Here is a 17,765-nt window from a genome sequence, read left to right as displayed (position 1 = left end):
AAGATGGGAGCAGAAGCAAAATTCTCTTTGATACTAGAAAAGGCCTTAAGCGCATCTACCGACCAGGAGGAAAAATCTACCCTCTTTTTAGTCATATCAGTGAGTGGCTTAACAACAGAGGAATAATTCAAAATGAACTTTCTGTAATAATTGGGAAACCCAAAAACCGCATCAGCGCCTTCTGATTCTCAGGAAGCTCCCAATCAAGCACAGCGCGGACCTTCTCAGGGTCCATGCGAAAACCAGAAGCGGAGAGAAGAAAACCAAGAAATTGAATTTCTGGAACCGCAAACACACATTTTTCCAGTTTAGCGTGCAATTTATTCTCCCGCAGAATGAGCAAGACCTGACGTAGGTGGTCCCTATGAGTTTTGAAATCAGGAGAAAAAATCTAAATGTCATCTAGATACACCAGTACAAATTTCCCCATTAAATGATAAAAAATGCTGTTCACAAAATGTTGGAAGACGGCTGGAGCATTCATCAAACCAAAGGGCATAACCAAATTCTCGAAATGGCCCTCAGGGGTATTGAAGGCTGTCTTCCATTCGTCCCCTTCCCTGACCCTGACTAGGTTGTATGCCCCTCGCAAATCCAACTTAGAAAAAACTTTAGCCCCAACAATCTGTTTAAACAGGTCCGGGATCAGAGGAAGCGGATAAGGGTCACGAATTGTGATACAGTTCAGCTCCCTGAAATCCAGACATGGTCTTAAAGAACCATCTTTTTTCTTAACAAAAAAAACCCAGTGGCAACAGGGGACTTCGAGGGTCGGATGTGTCCCTTTCTCAGGCTCTCAGAGATATAAGTACGCATAGCGACTCTTTCAGGTTGGGAGAGATTGTATAAACGTGATTTTGGCAGCTTGGCGTCTGGGATGAGATTAATAGGGCAATCGTACTCCCGGTGAGGGGGCAGCTCCTGGACACCACTCTCTGAAAACACATCCGAAAATTCAGAGAGAAAAGATGGTACAGTCTTGGTAGAAACCTCTGAAAGAGACGTCGTGAGGCAATTCTCTCTGCAAAAGTCACTCCAACCATTTATTTGCCTTGCTTGCCAATCGATGGTGGGGTTATGTTTAGTGAGCCTGGGTAGCCCCAACACTAGAGGAGTAGGTAATCCGCTTAGGACGAAACATGACATATCCTCAACATGAGCATCACCCACAGTCAAACGGATATTGTGAACTATGCCCTTTAACGATTTTTGAGAAAGTGGAGCGGAATCGATAGCAAAAACAGGTATATCCTTTCCCAAAGTGCATACCTGGAAACCATGTGTTATAACAAATTGATTAGTAATGAGATTGACAGCTGCTCCACTATCTACAAAAATCTCACAAACAATGTTCTTGCTATCTAGCGCTACCCTGGCAGGTAGGACAAAATAGGAACTACAAGCAAACGTCAAGCCTTCAATTTCCGCATCAACCTTGCCGATAGTAACAGATGGAAAGTTTTTAGAGGGTTTTTTTCTTTTTGTTTCTTTATTACCCTCAGAAAACTCCCTGAATCTCCTAGAGGGGCAAACATTTGCCAAATGATTTATACCCCTACAACAGAAACAAACCCTCCTCTGAGAGCTGAATCCTCTACTTTCAGAGGCAAGCAAACCCAGAGAGACTGAGGCCCCAGCGCACTGAATGAGACCGCCCCACTGTCCTAGGACTGAATATGACAGAAAGGAGTGGTCTCTCCTCTCTCTCTAAGACGCCTGTCAATACGAACAGCTAGAGACATGGCAGACTCCAACGAGGCAGGTCTCTCATGAAAGGCAAATGCATCTTTCAATCCCTCCGAAAGACCATGGCAAAATTGACTTCGGAGTGCAGCATCATTCCAACCAGTATCAGCTGCCCATCTCCGAAATTCTGAACAATATATCCATGGCGCACTTTTCAGATATTCAGCGGCGAAACAACATGCCAGTGAGGCGCTTGATTTGCGACAGCCCGACACGTTGGAATTCAACACTCCTAATGTTCGACCGCCTGCTCCAACAAGAAAAAGCCGTCAACGAGTATTTGTATGACCGGGGTGCTAGGACAGCCTCTGCGGAGCTGGGTATTTTTTTGCCACGTTACTGGACGCTCATGCACAATGCCTGTAAGCTCATGCGTCCTTTTGAGGAGGTGACAAACCTAGTCAGTCGCACCGAAAGCACCATCAGCGACATCATCCCATTTGTTTTCTTCCTGGAGCGTGCCCTGTGAAGAGTGCTGGATCAGGCCGTAGATGAGCGTGAAGAGGAAGAGGAAGAGTTGTGGTCAGCATCACCACCAGAAACAGCCTTATCAGCATCGCTTGCTGGACCTGCGGCAACGCTGGAAGAGGAGTCTGAGGAAGAGGAGTCAGAGGAGGAATGTGGCTTTGAGGCTTTAAAAAGATTGAATATTAATTTCCCTGTCACATATGCAGTGCACGTGTATCTGACACTAAAAATGGGTATATGTCACTGGCCAAACTAACAGTCAGGTCAACTATATTAAATTCCCTGTCACGTATATAGTGCATGTGTATTTCACACCAAAGATGGGTGTATGTCACCGGCCGAACTAACAGACAGATTAACCATATTAATTTCCCTGTCACATATAAAGTGCACGTGTATCTCACACCAAAAGTGGGTATATGTCACCCATCGTACTAACAAACGGATTAACTATTATATTTTTATAGTTAGGGCAGGGGTACAAAAATGGTGCATTGCTCCCACAAAAAAATCACTATAGGTCACCCACAGAATTAATTGCAAGATTAATTATTATATTTCTGTGTCAGGGGTACAAAGATGGTTAATTGCACCCACAAAAAAAAATCGCTATAGGTCACCCACAAAACAAACAGCCAGATTCCTAACACACTCCCTCGCTTTAGCTGCCTGTTTCCTGTCCCTGCACTACTCAGAGCTGATGGGCGGTGCTACACGTGATCCAGCATGTATAGAGGCTAGGTCACATGATGCAGCGGCCAATCACAGCCATTCCATTACTAGCCATGGCTGTGATGGCTTCTAAGTGCCCACAGCTTAAAAGCTTGTTGATTGACTGTCCTGCAGCTTTATTAAATGCCCGAACACCAAAGTGAAACCCAAACTTTACCTGCAAAGTTCGGGTCCGGGTACCCGAACTCGCAAAGTTCGGTACGGACCCGAACTTTACAGTTCAGGTTTGCTCAACACTAATTGTCATTTAACCTTCTCTATTTATTGTTGTTTCTCCCACTATGCTATGCGATTTTTTGAGCTTCAGTTTGAGTTGTGGATAGCTGGTGTGTGGATCTCGGCTGAGTTCCTGGTGCTGCCATAGCCATTTAAGGTTAAGTGTTTTCTTTCCCTTTTGTATTTTGTTTGGGTTATTTTGTGTGTTGCATTTCCCTGTCATTTGTATTAAGGCCTGAGGGAGACTCCTGTTAGTCCTTCCTTTTGGAAGAACAGGTTGTCTCAGTCCTGACATTAGAACCAGGGTCCTATAGAGTGAGTTAGGACATTAGGCAGTGGCTTACCGCCAATATAGGCAGACAACGCAGCTGCTATGAGGCCCATGGCACGGGGGGCCCGGAACGCATGGAAGGCCCTGCCCAAGGATCAGATTAACGTAGGGGTGGGTGGAGCTGCAGCTCCAGGCACCTGCGTGAAAATAGGCCCAGCAGCCCACTAGGCAGGGCACAGGGAGATGAGTGCTTCCATTGTGGAAGCGCTCATCGCCATAGTCATCTGTATTACCGCCCTCAGGACAACGATACAGATGACTGTGTTGCGGCGGAGCAGGGGAGGTAGAGGCGTGTCCCTTCCCTGTGTCTCTGATAGGCTGCTGGCAGTAGGCCGGCAGCCTATCAGAGGCCGGTGCAGGCGGTGCGATGACGTCACAGGCAGGAAGAGGCCTGCATCGCATCGCTGACATGGAGGTAAGTATAAGTGTTTTTTATTATTATTTATATGTACAATTACAATACTTTAACTGGCATATGATGGGGGGAGCTTTTGTTACTGGCACATGATGGGGGGGCCTCTTGTTACTGGCACATGATGGGGGAATGCTCTTGTTACTGGCACATGATTGGGGGGGCTCTTGTTACTGGAACATGATTGGGGGAGCTGTTGTTTCTGGGCCATGATTGGGAGGCATCTATGGGGGCACATTTTACTGGCACATTATTGGGGGGCATCTATGGGGGCACTTATTACTGGCACATTATTGGGGGCACTTATTACTGGCACATTATTGGGGGCACTTTTTACTGGCACATTATTGGGAGCACTTTTTACTGGCACATTATTGATGGGCACTATAGGGGCATCTACTGAGGCCACAAAGAAGGGGTATTTTATATAGGGGGCTCTGTACAGTAGCATTTTATACTGGGACACATTATGGTGGGTACTGTAGGGGAGAGGATAACTATGAGGTCATCTACGGGGGGCACTAGGAAGCAGTATTTTATACATACAATTTATGGGGGACACTGAGGGCATCTACTGGGGTGCTATATATGGGGCATTTTATACTGGTACATTATGGGGGGCACTAGGAGGAAGGGGGAGAGGAGCACTATGGGGGAATTTACTGGGGGCACTATATAGAGGTATTTTATACTGGCACATTATGGGGGCACTATGGGGACATTAGCTTAACTGGGGGCATTACAAGGGGGTATTTTATGCACTGTCACATTATAAGGAGAATTATTTCTATTGGGGGGAGAACATCATGGTGGGCTTTATTACTCCCCCATGGTATGAGCCCCCTAGTAGCAGCAACAGCCTCTCCCTGCTCTGCTATCCCTCTGCCCCTTCTCCAATTCCTTATTATGAAATCTTTCTTATTAGGATAAAACACAACATCAGCTCCACCGAGCCCCCCAGCCAAAGTGTTGAAGTGGTGTCCGAGATCCCCAAGGGCCAAGCCAAGTACTGTAATTGTACATTTTCATGTGAAATATGTTTATGTTATACACATATAGCCTACACTGTGCACACAATATACAGTATACCTCTACACTGTGTAGTCTGTTCTATAACCACCATTGTTTTTGCCCTGTGAGTTCATGCCTGCACCTTCTTTGACTCACACACATCCCGTATGCGCTGTGAATGAGGATTGAGGTCGATGCACAGTCTCAGGTTCCTACAGACTCCACATTTACATAGTAAAATAGTACATAAGGCCGAAAAAATACATTTGTCCATCCAGTTCGGCCTGTCATCCTGCAAGTTGATCCAGAGGAAGGCAAAAAACCCTGTGAGGTAGAAGCCAATTTTCCCCACTTTAGGGGAATAAAAAATTCCTTCCCGACTCCAATCAGGCAATCAGAATAACTCCCTGGATCAACGACCCCTCTCTAGTAGCTATGACCTGTAATATTATTACACTCCAGAAATACATCCAGGACCCTTTTGAATTTCTTTATTGTACTCACCATCACCCCCTCCTCAGGCAGAGAGTTCTATAGTCTCACTGCTCTTACCGTAAAGAATCCTCTTCTATGTTTGTGTACAAACCTTCTTTCCTCCAGACGCAGAGGATGTCCCCTCGTCATAGTCCTGGGGATAAATAGATGATGGGATAGATCTCTGTACTGCCCCCTGATATATTTATACATAGTAATTGGATATCCCCTCAGTCGTCTTTTTTCTAATGTGAATAACTCAAATTTTTATAATCGTTCAGGGTACTGTAGTTGCCCCATTCCAGTTATTACTTTAGTTGCCCTCCTCTGGACCCTCTCCAGCTCTGCTTTGTCTTCCTTGATCACAGGAGCCCAGAATTGTACACAGTACTCCATGTGTGGTCTGACTAGCGATTTGTATAGTTGTAGGACTATACATTATTGGCCTTGGCAGCAGCTGCCTGACACTGGTTTTTGCAGCTTACACTGTAGTTTTCTGTTTATTAAAATTCCTAGATCCTTTTCCATGTCAGTGTTACCGAGTGTTTTACCATTTAGTATGTACGGGTGACTTGCATTATTCCTTCCCATGTGCATAACTTTACATTTGTCAGTGTTAAACCTCATCTGCCACTTATCTGCCCAAGCCTCCAATCTATCCAGATCCCTCTGACCCACATACAGACATTTTCTCCCAGTCCGAGAATTCTGATTTTATATACTAACCTTTTATGCTGTACAGTGTCAAATGCTTTGGAGAAGTCCAGATATACGACATCCATTGATTCGCCGCTGTCAAGTCTAGAACTTACCTCCTCATAGAAACTGATCAAATTAGTTTGACATGACCGATCCCTCATGAAGCCATGCTGATATGGCGTTATTTGCTTATTTCCCTTGAGATGCTCTAAGATAGCATCTCTCAGAAAACCTTCAAACAGTTTACCCACAACAGATGTTAAACTTACCGGCCTATAGTTTCCAGATTCTGTTTTTGGACCCTTTTTGAATATTGGCACCACATTTGCTATGCGCCAATCCTGTGGGACATTCCCTGTCAGTATAGAGTCTGCAAATATTAGAAATAAGGTTCTGGCTATGACATTACTTAATTCCCTTAGGATACGGGGGTGTATGCCATCCGGTCCTGGTGATTTTTCTATTTTAATCATCTTAAGTCACTGTTGTACTTCTTCCTGTGTCAGACAGGACACTTTTAATGGGGAATTTATTTTTACATTCAGCATTTCATCTGACAGTTTATTTTCCTCAGTGAATACATTAGAGAAAAACATATTTAACAGCTTTGCTTTCTCCTCGTCGCTCTCTGCGACTCCCCCCTCATTACTCTGTACAGGGCCGACACCTTCAGATTTATACTTTTTAACATTTATATAATTGAAGAATATTTTAGGGTTAGTTTTACTGTCTTTGGCAATTCATCTCTCGGTCTCTAATTTGGCCGCTTTTATTATAAATCCCTGAAATCATTTTTAAGGACACTCCACCTACCTCTAATTTTGTCATTGGTTCCGATATGGACCATGACCGCTGGATCTTCTCCAGCCCCTCCCAGTAATCTATCAACCCGATCCGCGATGTGTCGAACTCTATCGCCAGGAAGACAGCACACTATTCGGCGATCACAGTCTTTGTGACAGATTGCCCTATCTGTTCGCCTAATAATGGAGTCTCCCACTACCAGCACCTGTCTGGCCTGCCCTGCTCTCCTGGTTCCCTGCTTACTGGAGCTGACATTCCCAAAAATATGTTTGGGAAAAAAATGCATGAAATAAATTAAATGCATGAAATAAAAATGCCCAAAAAACACCTAGCGGTTGGAGCAACCTATAAGGCCTTGCACCTACAGTGAATTACAAAATCAAAGGCATTTTTGTCATTATGATTTTAAGTGTTTCAGACAGATGTTTCCACATAATGGATTCCACTCAAGATTAAACACATACTCTGTGCCTTTTGGATTACAGATTTGATATATATGATTGCCATTCATTTTCCATTCCATCAGAGGATATCAAGGGATTTATTTCTGCACTTTGAGTTCAGGCACTTCTAAAAGCTTAGGTATGTTATATCCTTTCTGTATAACAAATGGCTTATTTTGTACTCTAGTGGAATGCATTAGAAGTAATTATTAGAGCTTTCTTTGCTAATGCTATCAATACTCTATTTATGGCAGTGAGCGAATATGGAAACATGACAAGATTTATATTTGATAAATAATGTAACCTCCTTATAACAAAACGGTCATGAAAATATTGCGTGCACATTATCATTCATAACATATTTAACAATTATACAAAACGGCACTGAAAAGTTCTAGCCCTTTACAAACGATTGACAGCTGCCAAGATCAGTAGCATCGATCACAGTTATGCTCATCATTGGACAGAACTGGGGGATAGAGATCAATATTCAATATCATTAAAGGGGTGTCCAGGATCCTCAAGATGGGACATCAATATTACATTAAATTCAGTGCTGCGGTTACCAGTTCTGTCCATTACACAATGGACGGAGCTGTGCAGTTATTTCACTGACCTCTGGAGCTCGAGCTACAGCTGATTGGCAAGGGTGTGATGTGTTGGACCCCCACTAATCTAGAGGATAGGCCGTCAATGTCAAAAACCTGTACAACCCATTTACTCATTGACTATGTTTTTGGTTTGTTTTTGTTTTTTTATAAAAGCCTTTTTTTTTATTAAAAGAAACTTCATGAGTAACTAAAGTACATTGTTCTAGAGACTGTATTACACTGTGGATCATGAAGCTACTATAGATGAGTCCTGTTATGGACAGCTAACATGAAAGACTAACTGGAGAGGGTATCGGAGGTCTTGAGACACTCAATGCAATGTTGAGACCCTTACTTGAACATGTGATCATAAAATAGGTATGGACATGAAATACATAGGTGCACTGACTATTATACAGTATGATTATCATTATACTATACCTCCAAAAAGAAACAGCATCCCCGTCAGGAGTAGAAGCAGGTACGCCCGTGCAAGTATGCTAACAAAACCAGTCATTCCTCCAAATATCATTAGGATCAAACTGAGAGGTAATAATATGACTAGTGTCCCATGCATACCTGCAAAAATGTTGTTTGTTACTGACAAATAATCATTACAAGTTCAAGATTTTAATACATAGTCATACTTAAATGTAATTACCTGTTTGCTTTACGTACATTTGAGCTTCAGTAATTGCATGAGCAATTAAACCATGCTTAAAATATGAATCATATGTTGAATTAGTTAAAGCTTTTAACATTCTGTGGTAATGCGTTTAAGTTGTAACATTCCATTGTCTGTAATTATAATATTCACTCACTTAGAACCATAACTATAATGATGCTGGGGTAATGACAAATTAAAATCAACAGCATATTTCTTTTATTACATTTAAACCATATAGACTGTCTTATTTGGAGCTACAAAATACTCATGTAGAACTTCAAGAAGCTTAAAGAGACTCAACTCAGACCACCCCCATAAACTAGAGTAACGAGTGAACGGAAAACAGAGCACTGTGTTCAAATCAGTAATTATCTCCACACTTAAACCCATTTTAGACTGCACAAAATGATCTAGAACAAGTGTCCATTCATTGATTGGCTCGTATAATCCAGGGCTAAATCAGACATAGGAAAGCAAACATTCCTCAGCTGATGGGCATCTTTCATCAGGATTAAAGATACCCGATGAAGCACATCTCTGTGAAATCAGGTAGGTGCTGCCAACAATAAAAAGAAAACACTTTTCATGGCCTGTATAATCGGGATGGTACAAACTAGCACCGCTGGATGTGTTTCATCCATCGGCGCTCACACTTCCTGAAGACTGGGCGTTGTAATACTACCGTTAGTCCAATTCCCCAGCTGTGCACCTGCAAACCGTGTGATGCATAGAGAGGGATAGTCCTGTAGTTTTCTCCTTTAGAAGTCCACTCAAGCCATATAATTGAATTATAAAGGTTCCTACAGCCACCAGTAGGTAAAGGTTAGGACTGGTTATTACATACATTATTAAAAAAAAATTCAGTTTAAAGAGAATCGGTCACCAAGAAATTCAGTGAAGTCTGCAGGCAGCATATTATAGAGCAGGAGAAGCTGAGGAGATTTATATATAGTTCTGTAGTGACAAGATTCAACTTCAGTAATTCATACATTGAGATCTCAGCTTTTTTTTACTTCAGTAGTACATGGAGGAGGTCTTATCAGTGACTGATAGTGGTCTCTGTGTAAGTGTGCATAAAAAAAGATATCTGTCAGCCAGTAATAAGATAGCCCCCATGTACAACTGAACTCAGAAAATGCAGAGACGTAAATGAATAAATTAAAGTTTTTCTGAATTTTTCACGCAAAACTACATATCAATCTTCTCAGCTTCTTCTGCTCTATAACATGCTGCTTGCAAATTACACAGTATTTCGTGGTGACAGATTTCCTTTAATGAAAATAGTTTTCAGTAAATTCCCAAGTGCCACCTACTGGTGGTTGTAATTAAGTCAGAATGTAAAGGGGATGTGTATGTTCTGCCATGTTAATTTAACCCTTTGGCTAACGGAGGTTTTTTCGTTTTTGCGCTTTCATTTTTCTTCCCTATTTTCCATGAGCCATAACTTTTTTTATTTTTCCGGTCACATAGCTGTATAGGGCTTATTTTTTGCGGAACAATTTGTACTTTCTAATACCACCATTGATTATGGCATAAAATATTGTGGTAAGTGGTAAAAAAATTCCAAATGGGGTGAAATTGGAAAAAAACCGCAATCCCTCCACCGTTTTACGAGTTTTGTTCCCATGGCTTTTTGTTTACAGAACAACTGACCCATGCCCTTCATTCTCTGGGTCAGTACGGTTAGAACGATACCCCATATGTATAGGTTCTTTATGTCTAAGTAAAAAAATTAATATCACCATATTCTGACCCCCATAACTTTTTTATACTTATGTCTACTGAGCTGTTTAGGGGCTAATTTTTTGCGGAACAATCAGTATTTAGTATGGGCATTTTTGGTCGAGGTGATACCAATGATGTTTATATTTATTGTTATTTAGGCATTTATTTTTTAATTATACGGAAAGAAGGGCGATTTAAACTTTTATATATTTAAAAAAAAAAAAAAAAAAAATTTGTGATCATTATGTGCCTCATATATGAGCTTATTACTTTTTTTTATTTTTTATTTTGGTTTATCAGGAATTTATTAGCATTTTTTGCTCATTTCTTATCCTTGCCTGCCATCTGGTGGCCAAAATAATAATAGCATTTTAAATACTGTTTATGCGGGCCGCCATCTTTTTTCACAAGTCCGGCGAGGTACAGGCAAGCCCTTACCTGTGCTTGTGTGCGAGCCGGTCTGAAAACAAGTGCGGTCAGCGGGAGCAGGCAGTTCCGAGAACAGCCACCGGGGGCCTTCATCGGGCTGTTCTCGGAAGTGCCTGCTCCCGGTGACCGCATTTGTTTTCAGACCGGCTCGCGGCACAGGTAAGGGCTTACCTGTGCCTCGCCGGACTTGTGAAAAAAGATGGCAGCCCGCATATGTTCGCCGGCGAACAATGGGAACTGGCCATCACTGGCTACCAGTATTCAGGTTTTTGCGCATTTAGGTGTCGTGTTCTCACTTGATCACGGCATCTAAAGCATTTAATTACAGCGATTAGCATTGATGCCGGTCACGGTAATTAGCCGAAGATCTCTGCTGTAGGCCATGACGCCCGCTGAACGTGCGAGCGGTCGTCATGTTTTCACATTGCACCAGCGCCGTACATGTAGGGTGCTGGTAGCCTAATTTACTTACATTCTTCTTGTAATTTCGAGAGCATCTTTTCTTATAATTCTTCTTTGTACTGTTCCTCTGCCTTTCCTAGTAGAATTTTTGAATACATCTTGTCAAAGGATCTCTACACTGTTTGATACATTAAAGGGGTTTTGCCGGATTTGATTAGCATCAATTGAGAGGTAACAAACAACATGTTATCACTTAATAATAGTGATTGTTTATCTGTAGGGCCCCATTTTTCTGCACTTCATTGCTGTCATGTGACGTTTTCCATGGTGTTGATTCCCTGTCCCGATTACATTCCATCTACATCTGAAGTTTGGCAAGGCTAGTAAGGCTTTGCCTTGTAGAAACTAGATTATCAGTGACCTTACCTCCCATGGTAGTGTTCTTCTCTTTCTCCTGGATTCTGCCCTGTAGATGTGATGTAAGCAATGATGATGTGTCTTAGGCTACATGCAGACGACAGCATGTTATATTTTTTTTATGGGACTACGTAACGGACATACGGATGCGGATAACACATGGTGTGCTGTCCACATTTTTTGCGGAACCATTGAAATGAATGGGTCCGCATCCTAACCGCAAAAAAAAAACTGGAACGGACACGGAAACAAAATACGTTGGTGTGCATGAGGCCTTAGGGTAGGTTTTTTTCCAGCAAGACTTCAAGCAGGCTTGGATCCAGCGCTACCATCAGAAATTTCAGGGCTCCATACAGGCAAACCGTGACCCCCCCCCCCTCCGACTTTTATTCACACTGTTTACCAATCATCATAAATAATATGTTCACTATATTGTACTATAATGTTATTATGATAACAGGGATACTAAATACTGTTTTGTCCTATTTAATAAAAAAATATATAATAATACTATAAAGCATAAAAACCTCTTAGTTACAGCAGAGCTTTTCTACATAGGAAACCTGTGGTTGAAACCTCACTGAGACTTTTAAAATAATCATAGTGATGGCAGAAAATTAGCTTGTTCTTTTATGGTGAAAGTTACAATTCTCTGTACAGTTATTATTGCTTAAATTTTTTTTTAGAAAGCAAAGACCATTAAATGGGTTTTGCAAGACTATTTTTGATCTTTGGGATAGGTGATCAGTATCTGATCGGTGAGGGGTCCAACACTCAGGACCGACACCAATCAGCACTCACAGTAGTGCCGCGGTCTTCTTTCTGATCACCAAGCACATCATTGTACATTGGATAACGGATGTACTTGGTATCGCAGGTCAGCCCTATTCCCTTCAGTGGGGCTGAGCTGCGCCTAGGCCATGTGATCAATGAATATGACATCACATGGGTTCGGCAAAGCCGAGAGAAGGTTGCAGCACTAGTACAAGCATGGTGCCTTTTCAAACAGCCAATCACCAGATGTTGCGGGTGTCAGACCCCCACCAATCAGATGACCTAGCCAGAGGGTAGGTCATCAGTAAAAAAAAAACAGAAAAAATCTCAGAAAACCACTTTTTGTAACATACTTAGAATGAAATATCACGAAACAGTATTTGGTATCCCTGTAATTATATTACGCTATACAATGCAATGAACACTTTATATATGGTGATTGGCAAATGGTGCAATTTTTTCCCCTAATTTCTGAAATATACTATTTATTTTGCTTTTTAAGCACAGAAAACTCAGCCCTTCTAAAAACGGGTCTGTGGTGTAATGGTAGCTCTTCTGCCTGCTATACAGAAGGTCTGGGGTTCAAATTCTGATGAGGACCAGTTAATTTCTATAGTAAGAGTCTATATCCTGGAAGAGGTCCATTCCCCCAACTCAGCTTCATTAATGAGGCTACAGCCTCTTATTGGATCTGGGAGGGGAAATAGAGGCAGAGATAGGATGCCACAGACACTCCTTGCAAGTCTTGCAGTGGGATGTGAACACAGGGTTCAGATTGCAATTATGCTGGAGAAATCAAAATGCACTCAAAACTTCATTATCAGATTTAAATAATGCAGTAACATTTAATGCCGGTATGCTTTTTTTGTGTAACCCCTAAGTATTGATGCTCCAGATTTGTTACTTCATAGTGAATCCAAGTAATTACTAAAACATTCATATCATAAGTGGCAAGTCCTATTTAATGCTTCAGTAACAGTTTCTACTATATTTAATCCATCAGTGGCAGTTACTATTCAGAATTCTCTGAAGGATGAAACAGAGATTGAACTCCCACAAAGATATATTACAAAAGAATGGTTATTACAGTCACAGGGTGGAAAGCACATGCATTTCTGCAAGTCCTATTTAGTTAAAAGGAACTGATTTTCCATCGCGGAAATTTCAGCAACAAAATCCTCAACTTCTGAGTGCACGCTTCTTTAATTGAATTTGTTAAAAGGTCTTGCCAGAAAACTAACACTGGTGAATAGACGGCAAAAAAAATTTGAGAAGTACTTACTGTACCTTGCCAACAGTGATTGCCAGTTCGCATTGTTCACCCGTGAACACATGCGGGCTGCCATCTTTTCTCACAAGTCCGGCGAGGCACAGGTAAGCCCTTACCTGTGCCTGCGCCGCAAGCCGGTTTTTTAACAAATCTGGCAGTTCTGAGAACAGCCCAATGAAGGCCCCGGCGGCTGTTCTCGGAACTGCCTGCTCCCGGTGACCGCATTTGATTTCAGACCGGCTCGCGCACAGGCACAGGTAAAGGCTTACCTGTGCCTCGCCGGACTTGTGAGAAAAGATGGCAGCCCGCATGTGTTCGCGGGCGAACAATGCGAACTGGCCATCACTGCTTGCCAATCCAGCACTACAACTTCAATTCAGGCTCTGTTTACTCGGCTGTATTAGTTACGTCATCAGCATGTGCCTGATACAGTCCTTGTGACAATAGGCCGCGCATCAGGGTGAGGTTGCTGGCGGGGTGTCATGCAGTGGCGTTGCTAGGGCTGGTGTTACCCGGTGCGGTAGAAAATGATGTCACCTCCCCCCAAAAGCTTAGAGCCCCAGCACCCCCTTTCCCCCCTGACAGCAGCTCACCTAGGTCAGGTGCACCCCACTTTCACTGGCTGGCTGACCAAGACACCAAATGCTGTTCAATTTCTTCTGGCGACCGCTTCTTAGTTCGTGTGGTCATCGTGTTCTGACCTGTGCGGACGAGTCATTTAGGAGACGTCCATCAAGCCCACCCTGCCGCAGCGCCGCTGAGGTCCCTTCACGTCCTTCACCGAGCCTGCCGACCGACCCAAGCGGTAACGGGGGGTGGCAGGGGGGTTTGTATAGTAAACAGACCATTTACGTGGGGGGGGGCAAAGCAGACAGATCGCCGACTGGGGGGGGGGGCCGGGAGGATTGGGGGTGCTAGCAGATAGATCGCGGACAGGGGGTGGTGCTAGCAGTCAGATTGCTTATGGGGGGGGGAAGGGTGCTATTGGTGTTGGGTCCGGCCAGGGGCGGATTAAGTGCATGTGAGGCCCAGGGCTGTCTACCCCACAAGGGCCCCTCCCTCCATTTTAGTAAAAAAAAAATCTGTATGAAGAGGCTGCGATGCTTCGTGAACAGTCTCTTCCTAGGCCATATGACATCATATTCATCGTTCACGTGGTTTAGGTGAAGCTCAATCCCATCTGAGTGATTGGGTCTGAGCTGCAATACCAAACACAGTGCTATCAAATGGACAGAGCTGTGCTTGGTAAGGAGCAAAGAGGCTGCGGCGCTCACTGGAACATCACAGTCTCCTCAAACAGCTGATTGTCGGGGTACCAGGAGTCAGACCCCCACCAATCTCCTAACTCTCTGTGTACAGATGTCATAGATGTAACCTGCAGTCCTATGTAACACCCCACATAACACAGTAAATGTGTTATGTGGGGTGTTACATAGGACTGCAGGGAACATCTACTACATTATCTGCACACAGAAATGTAGCACTGTTTTCTGGGCTGTTACATAGGACTGCAGGTGACATCTACAAATAAATTTTTTAGCCCGCTCTACATATAGGAGAATACAGCACCACATACCTCTTACTTCCAGTGACATCTCCTGTCATGTAGACCACCATGACAAATGCTTTCAGCCGCATCTCGTCTCTGCAGAGTTTATTACACAGACACGTTAGATTTCTCATAATTGGGTCATTTATCAAACTGGTGTAAAGTACTGGCTTAGTTGCCCACAGCAAGCAATTAGATTCCACCATTCCAAAGAACCTGCCAAAAATAAAAGGTGGAATCTGATTGGTTGCTATGGGCTACTTAACCAGTTCTACTTTAAACCAGTTTGATCAATTATCCCAAAGGCCCCTGTAGTTCTAATGTCCTCTAGCCCTTTGAGGACCGACCAAGGGACCTATTTGTCCCATGTTTTTAATTGCCTGTATCATCTGATTAATAACTTAAAATTAGGGATGAGCGAACCCGAACTGTATAGTTCGGGTTCGTACCGAATTTTGGGGTGTCCGTGACACGGACCCGAACCCGAACATTTTCGTAAAAGTCCGGGTTCGGGTTCGGTGTTCGGCGCTTTCTTGGCGCTTTTTGAAAGGCTGCAAAGCAGCCAATCAACAAGCGTCATACTACTTGCCCCAAGAGGCCATCACAGCCTTGCCTACTATTGGCATGGCTGTGATTGGCCAGTGCAGCATGTGACCCAGCCTCTATATAAGCTTGGGTCACGTAGCGCTGCACGTCACTCTACTGATTCAAGCATAGGGAGAGGTTGCTGCTGCGACGTTAGGGCCAGATTAGGCAGATTAACTCCTCCAAAAGACTTTATTCTGTGATCGATCTGCAGCTGTGGATCATTGAAGTGCTAATATCGACTTGCTCACTTTTTTGAGGCAGCCCAGAGCGTTTTTAGATCACTTTTTTCTGGGGTGATTGGCGGCCATTTTGTGGCTTGTGGTGCGCCAGCACAAGCTATCACCAAGTGTATTTAACCATCAATAGTGTGGTTATTTTTTGCTATATCCTACATCAGCTGCAGGCTGAGCCTGTGTCACCGAAGTGCATTTAACCATCAGCAGTCTGGTTATTTTTTGGCCATATACTACATCAGCTGCAGGCTGAGCCTGTGTCACCGAAGTGCATTTAACCATCAACAGTCTGGTTATTTTTTGGCCATATACTACATCAGCTGCAGGCTGAGCCTGTGTCACCGAAGTGCATTTAACCATCAACAGTCTGGTTATTTTTTGGCCATATACTACATCAGCTGCAGGCTGAGATTGTGTCACCGAAGTGCATTTAACCATCAACAGTCTGGTTATTTTTTGGCCATATACTACATCAGCTGCAGGCTGAGCCTGTGTCACCAAAGTGCATTTAACCATCAACAGTCTGGTTATTTTTTGGCCATATACTACATCTAGTGCAGGCTGAGCCTGTGTCACCCAAGTGCATTTAACCATCAATAGTGTGGTTATTTTTTGGCCATATACTACATCAGGGGCAAGTTGAGCCTGTCACCCAGCACCTAAAAAATAGACCTGACATTTCTATTCAACCAAATTTGTACTGTTTTAGCTGGTCAAGTTATTTGTAGTGACCGTAAAAGCACACTTTTTGTTCTGGGTTGAAAAACTATTCCCAAATTTGCCATTCTCAAAATTGTGGTGAACGGGAACAATGAGGAAAACATCTAATAAGGGACGCGGACGTGGACATGGTCGTGGTGGTGTTAGTGGACCCTCTGGTGCTGGGAGAGGACGTGGCCGTTCTGCCACAGCCACAGGTCCTAGTGAACCAACTACCTCAGGTCCCAGTAGCCAGCAGAATTTACAGCGATATTTGGTGGGGCCCAATGCCGTTCTAAGGATGGTAAGGCCTGAGCAGGTACAGGCATTAGTCAATTGGGTGGCCGACAGTGGATCCAGCACGTTCACATTATCTCCCACCCAGTCTTCTGCAGAAAGCGCACAGATGGCGCATGAAAACCAAGCCCATCGGTCTGTCACATCACCCCCATGCATATCAGGGAAACTGTCTGAGCCTCAAGTTATGCAGCAGTCTCTTATGCTGTTTGAAGACTCTGCTGGCAGGGTTTCCCAAGGGCATCCACCTAGCCCTTCCCCAGGGGTGGAAGAGATAGAATGCACTAACGCACAACCACTTATTTTTCCTGATGATGAGGACATGGGAATACCACCTCAGCACGTCTCTGATGATGACGAAACACAGGTGCCAACTGCTGCGTCTTTCTGCAGTGTGCAGACTGAACAGGAGGTCAGGGATCAAGACTGGGTGGAAGACGATGCAGGGGACGATGAGGTCCTAGACCCCACATGGAATGAAGGTCGTGCCACTGACTTTCACAGTTCGGAGGAAGAGGCAGTGGTGAGACCGAGCCAACAGCGTAGCAAAAGAGGGAGCAGTGGGCAAAATCAGAACACCCGCCGCCAAGAGACTCCGCCTGCTACTGACCGCCGCCATCTGGGACCGAGAACCCCAAAGGCAGCTTCAAGGAGTTCCCTGGCATGGCACTTCTTCAAACAATGTGCTGACGACAAGACCCGAGTGGTTTGCACGCTGTGCCATCAGAGCCTGAAGCGAGGCATTAATGTTCTGAACCTTAGCACAACCTGCATGACCTGCATGACCAG

At 43.8% G+C, this 17,765-nt stretch overlaps 1 protein-coding gene across 1 annotated transcript in view; it reads right to left on the bottom strand.

Moving 5' to 3' along the window:
* Nucleotides 1-17,765, bottom strand: part of TMEM114 (transmembrane protein 114) — a 134,767-nt gene that overhangs the window by 37,624 nt on the left and 79,378 nt on the right. The window contains exon 3 of the mRNA XM_040440278.1: nucleotides 8,368-8,505. Within this exon, the coding sequence (XP_040296212.1) occupies nucleotides 8,368-8,505 (138 nt within the window). The remainder of the gene's footprint in view (nucleotides 1-8,367; nucleotides 8,506-17,765) is intronic.

The sequence above is a fragment of the Bufo bufo genome, chromosome 7 (assembly GCF_905171765.1).
Source record: "Bufo bufo chromosome 7, aBufBuf1.1, whole genome shotgun sequence".
Classification (NCBI taxonomy): domain Eukaryota; kingdom Metazoa; phylum Chordata; class Amphibia; order Anura; family Bufonidae; genus Bufo; species Bufo bufo.
The sequence above is the reverse complement of the archived record's forward strand: the minus strand, read 5'-3'. Positions and strand labels throughout refer to the sequence as shown.